The 5,778-nt window shown below is 44.3% G+C and overlaps 1 protein-coding gene across 1 annotated transcript; it reads left to right on the top strand.

The window, feature by feature from the left end:
• Positions 1-2,205: 2,205 nt before the first annotated feature.
• LOC122472331 (olfactory receptor 11A1-like) lies at positions 2,206-5,778 on the top strand. The gene has a single exon (XM_043561750.1). It carries the CDS (start codon positions 2,267-2,269, stop codon positions 3,317-3,319), a length of 1,053 nt encoding a protein of 350 aa, XP_043417685.1. The 5' UTR covers positions 2,206-2,266; the 3' UTR covers positions 3,320-5,778.

A 5,778-nucleotide genomic window follows, 5' to 3' on the forward strand; every position in this document is an offset into this window, starting at 1 on the left:
TATGTCCTTTTTCTACTCCTTTCTCCTGATCTACTAAATTATTAATACTACCATTAAGGGACATTATGTGAGGTTTGACATTATATTTAGTAGCATTATTTAGCTTCTGGTGATGTCTCCTTATGAGACTTCCACGTGCTCTATAAAGCATCTATTTAATAATTTTACCAGGGACCAAGGTCAAATTAACTGGTTAACAAGAGCAACAGTAACTTTTTTATCATAAGCATTGACTCAGAGACTTGACAAGACTTAAGAAGTTTTGGGTCTGTTGACTGGTTGGTTGTTTTGGTTTGACTAGTTTTTTTTAGTTTCTTCCCTTGCTCCATCTTTCTGCTAAACCTAGGATCTATTCCATTCTCAATTTAAATCTCTTTCTAGCTCTTTAAGAAGTCACTAGTATGCAAAAGATAAAAATATGTATCCAATACATTTGAAAATATTCTATTCCTTCTATGTGTGTATCCCCCATGTGACCAAAAAAATGTGTGTCTGCATGATATAAGCCCAAAAACAGAGGGAAAGGTAAGACCAGGGAAGGAATACAAAAACCATGTGTTCTTGCTGCCATCTGCTAATGCGGCACATCATCTTTTTTTTTTTTAATGTTTATTTATTTTGAGGAGGAGGGGCAGAGACAGAGGGAGAGAGAGAATCCAAAGCAGGCTCTGCACTATCAGTCCAGAGCCCAATGTGGGGCTCAATCTCACAAACTGTGAGATCATGACCTGAGCGAAAATCAAGAATCAGACCCTTAACCAACTGACCCACCCAGGTGCCCCTGGAATGTCATCTTTCTTAACTTCAAAAATGAGAAAACTCTCTATCATGTTGGGCTTTCTGGTTTCTTCCCCCTACCACACACACACACACACACACCTACTTGGCTTCCATCTCCAACTTTAATCATGGTTCCATCTCAAACTCTGAGTGACAATATACCAATATTCCCTCAGTTAGGGAAGAACTCAGAGATTCCCTCTCTTATTTTAGCAATCATTTAAATGCCTCTTTCCCTAGACCAATCATTAATAATCAGATGCTTCAAGTTTTTTGTGGCAATTTATCATTGGAAAATTACTGTGATTAATTAATTTATTTATTCTTTTATTCATTCATTCTACAAATACTGATCAAGGTCTTCGTCTGTGTTTGGTGTTAGTGTAGTATTGTTAACGACTAAGAGAAGGAATCTTATTACAGGGTAGAAATGTCTAAATAACTGACATTAGGGGAGATAAATTGACCAAGTGACCTGTAGAGAGAAATAGGGCAGCAAGCCAAAAAAAAGGAAATATTCTCAGCTTCCAATAAACTGATTAGAGTCTGAGCACAGTTTGAAAATGGCTTTACTTGTGAGCACTCTGGACTCTGAAAATGGCTTTACCAATGGTCACCAGGCCACTTTTCCAAGGAAAAGGAATGGCTTCCGAGGGGAGTGGAATCTAGGTTAATTCAGATCTTTCTAGATTGTATCTCACATAGAATAAATGCTATAGATTTCTCATCAAAATTTCCAAATCTCATTTTCTTGGAAAGGGAATAACAGTATGAGATGAGGGGTTACTTCAGGAATGTGCATGACCTCAGAGTAGGACCACCTCCCCACTAAGTAATGGGTACTCCTCCCACCCCTCCAGAAGAGGTCACCTGGTGTGGTTCTGCTGTTGACGCTCAGCCAAGACTGTCAGTAAACAGCTCACTAATGACTGGAAGAGCCCTATGCTGCTCTCTGATACCGATATTTCTATCACTCAGGAAGGATTTGAGAAAGCACTATAGGATAGTAGACTATGGAAGGAGATTTGGAGTCAAGCAAACTTGGGTTCACATCATGACTCCATCATAATTGCCTTAAATAATTGACTTAATCCCACTGGGTCTCAGTTTCTCCTCTATATACAAGAGACAATAAGGGCTATCTTTAGTGCTTGCTGTGATGAATAAATAAATAAGCCAAGTATAGTGTGTGGTCCTAATAGGATCTTTGTTAAAGTTAACCTTCTTCTAGGGGTGCCTGAGTGGCTCAGTTGGTTAAATGGCCGACTTCGGCTCAGGTCATGATCTTGCAGTCTGTGAGTTCGAACCCCGCGTTAGGCTCTATGCTGACAGCTCAGAGCCTGGAGCCTGCTTTGGATTCTGTGTCTCCCTCTCTCTGCCCGTCCCCTGCTCATACTCTGCCTCTGTCTCTGTCTCTCTCAAAAATAAATAAACATTTAAAAAATTTAAAGTTAACCTTTTTCTCTTCTTTTGGGCCCAGATCTAGATGAGGAAGCAGTCCAGTGGTGATAGTGAAAACCAGACCACCTGGCTGATCCTGGTTGGCTTTGGGGAGCTGCAACACCTGGGCTTCCTCCCCTTCACCTTCTTTTTAGCCATCTATGTGGTAACAGTTGGGGGCAACGCCCTCATCGTGCTGGCTGTGGCCTCCAGTCGGACACTCCACACACCCATGTACTTCTTCCTCTGCCACTTTTCCTTGCTGGAGATTGGCTACACCTCCAACATCATGCCTCAGCTGCTGCAGAGCTTCCTGAAAGGGAGGGAGGCCATCTCACTGGTCAGCTGTCTGGTCCAGTTCTACATGTTTGCCTCGCTGGCTGCAGTTGAATGCCTCCTGCTAACTGCTATGTCCTATGACCGTTACCTGGCCATCTGCCACCCGCTTCGCTACCCTGTCCTGATGAGCCCATGGTTGTGTGGCTGCCTGGCTGCTGGAGTCTGGGTCAGTGGATTTTCTTTCTCTGCCTTCACTCTGGCCCTGGCAGCCCCTCTGACCCTCTGCCCTGGCAACAGGGAGATCGACCACTACTTCTGTGACTTTGCTCCAGTTGTAGGGCTGTTCTGTGGAGATGTGGGGGTTATGTGGGCAGCTGGAGTGAGCATCTCAGGCTTTCTGACACTGGTCCCCTTCCTGTTGATTGTGGCATCCTATGCCTTCATCTTAAGGACTGTGCTGCAAATACCTTCAGGCCATGGTAGACAGAAAGCTTTCTCCACCTGTTCCTCCCACCTCAGTGTGGTCGGGGTGTATTATGGCACTCTCATTGTGGTCTATGTAGCCCCAACAGACCACATGGCCCCCTTGCTCCGAAAGGCCTTCTCTGTCCTCTACACTGTATTCACCCCTATGGTCAACCCCATTATTTACAGCCTCAAGAACCAAGAGGTAAAGGGGGCCCTTCATAGGCTCTGGGGACAGCTCATCCCAAGTGATACCCCACTGAGGGGGAATAGGACAGCAAGCGACTTCTTCCTGGATTCCAGCTTAGCCCCCTCCTCAAAGTCTAGAGGACTAGAGACCACAGTGAAAAGATGAATATTGAGGGATTGAAAATAGATGTCTGACAAAATAACGTAACTTCATTTTTCCAGTTGGGATGGGGTAGGGATCAAAATCTCATGCCTTATACAGGGCCAAAATATTATAGACACTCCATAAATATTAGTTGACAAAAACGAACGAATGAATGAATATGGAAAAGAATGCAAGAAAGAGCAGAGAACAATACCAAGTGGGGAACATCTGCAAATTATTAATCTAAGATGGCAAGACTAAGGTTGGCAGATAGAAAAAGGAAGGGGTAGGGAGATGGTAATGAGGACCACAATTAACATCTCCTGACATGCTTCAAATGAAATCTCAGAAACAGAGATAGACTTGAGCATAAAGTCTATGGAGCAGTGATGTAGGTAGCGATGGTGCGAGAGCCAGTTCCCCTGCATCCAGACAAGGCATCCCCTTGGGAGAGGAGGAGTCAGCCATTCATACCTACAGCCCAAGAGGCCAACTGGGCCACTGCTCTGAGAGTTCCCATTAGTCCTCCTGTTGTTGATGTCAGACAGGTAGGAAGTAGGGAAAAGGAAGGAGACAATTAAATGAGAAAAGAAAGACATAAATTAAACTCAACAAGAGAATTCTGTAGTTTTCCCTCTATCAGAAAATCTTCGAAACCTCTTAAAAATGACACCAAAAAATTCTAATTTTTTTATTTGAATTGTATCAACATATTTCTCAAGGTATGGGATGTGGACCACCTGGTACCAGAATGATCTAGAGTAGCTGTTTACAAATGAAGACTTCTAGGCTCTTCATCAGACCTACAGAATCAGAATCTCTAGATGCGAGGCCCAGGGATCTGCATGTAACAAATGCCACAGGTGATTCTCAGTGTAGGGAAAGAGCATGGCTCTCAGGGGTGACAGGAATAATAGCAGGAAAAATGACCAAAAAAAAAAAAGGAATATAGTTCCCAGTTCCTCATGGATGTCGAGAGATGCAACCCTGAGTGATGGGTACCAGATAGGGAGATGTACAGAATGTACAGGGCCAGCAAGAGGATCTGGAGGAAACCTGAGATAGCCAGCCCTGTCTGGGTGGAGTGGAAATACAGAGCAAGAAAAAACAAAGAGAAAATGTCCCTGCCTAGAAGGTTGCTTGGGAAGTGGTCAGAACCTAGGCTGTATATGAGTATTAAAAAATGTCTCTGTGATGTTTATTCTTTGCATTAAAGTCAAAAGTGAAATCCTGTGGTATAACAGTGTCTTGGAGGCCAGCACAGAATATACAGGATGCACATCAGATTCCCCAAACAAAGAACCCAGCAGCTTCCTCAGGATGCATGCCTCATGCGCCCAGAGGGGTTCCTTCACCTTCTGTGTGAGAGGCATTGAGAACAGAGTCAACCTGGGTGTAGACCCAAGTTGGGAATTGTCGTGGAGGCACGGGGAGGTGTGGGTCCCAAGGCCTGCGTAAAGCATGTGGCTGCCTTTACAATATCATTTCCAGTGTTTTGACAAAGTTCCAAGCCCTTCTCCTCACCTCCCCCGCAACCATCACCTGACATCCCCTGCCACAAGCAGTCCTGTGCCTACTCCTGAAGCCAGAAATTCCTAACGTGTCACCATTTGAATAACTGGTCAAATGCACATAGTACTGCGGTAGAGGAAAGAGGCACGCCTATCTGTGTTGATCTGTGCTCTCCCTCATACCAGCTTCAGCAAATTACTGCACCTCTTTGAGCCTCAGATTTCCGATCCGTGATATGAAACCAATAATAAATAAGACAGACACATACATACTTCACAGGGTTGTTGTGGCAATGAAACAAAATACATATAATAAAGTCCTCTATCTCTGTGTTTTACTTGGCCTGTGACACATTTTAACAAATATTAACATCCTCCCCTCACTCTCCCTTTCCTCAAGGGAAGTCAGGAGACACCCTGTCCCTTTGGGTCACATCACCGAGGACCAGCCCTTTCCTGGAGTGGAACCTGACTGCATAGACACATGAGGCACAGCTGTTCCTTCTCGTTACCTGGCATTAAAGGGTTGAGAATTCTGGGAGGACACCAGGTTATAAGAAAACTGGACCTAAATAGAAGAGAAACTCCAGAGGAGAGAGAAGGAAAGTAGAAAAGAAGAGAAGAGATGGGAGAGGAAGGAAGACAGGGAACAGGGAAATGACAAGATGGGAAGGGGAAGAGGAGAGACAATGGAAGGGAAAGTAAACAACAACAAGTGGAAGGGGTAAGAAAGGAAAGAAGTAGGAGAAGGAAAGGAGAAAGGAAGGGTTCCAGAAGCCATTCCCACATTCCTCCACTTGGACCACACGTTTCTGTTCCTAATGAAAAGGTAGGGGCACCTGGATGGCTCAGTCAGTTAATCATCAGACCGGATTTCAGCTCAGGTCTTGATCTCAGGGTGGTGAGTCCAGTCCCGGTGTTGGACCCTGTGCTGGGCGTGAAGACTGCTTTTAAAAAAAAAAAAAAAAA

Source organism: Prionailurus bengalensis, chromosome B4 (assembly GCF_016509475.1).
Source record: "Prionailurus bengalensis isolate Pbe53 chromosome B4, Fcat_Pben_1.1_paternal_pri, whole genome shotgun sequence".
In the NCBI taxonomy this organism is placed as follows: Eukaryota; Metazoa; Chordata; class Mammalia; order Carnivora; family Felidae; genus Prionailurus; species Prionailurus bengalensis.

Bases quoted from the DNA above. Each gene is read 5' to 3' on its own strand.
- LOC122472331 (XM_043561750.1), top strand. From the start codon at position 2,267: ATGAGGAAGCAGTCCAGTGGTGATAGTGAAAACCAGACCACCTGGCTG.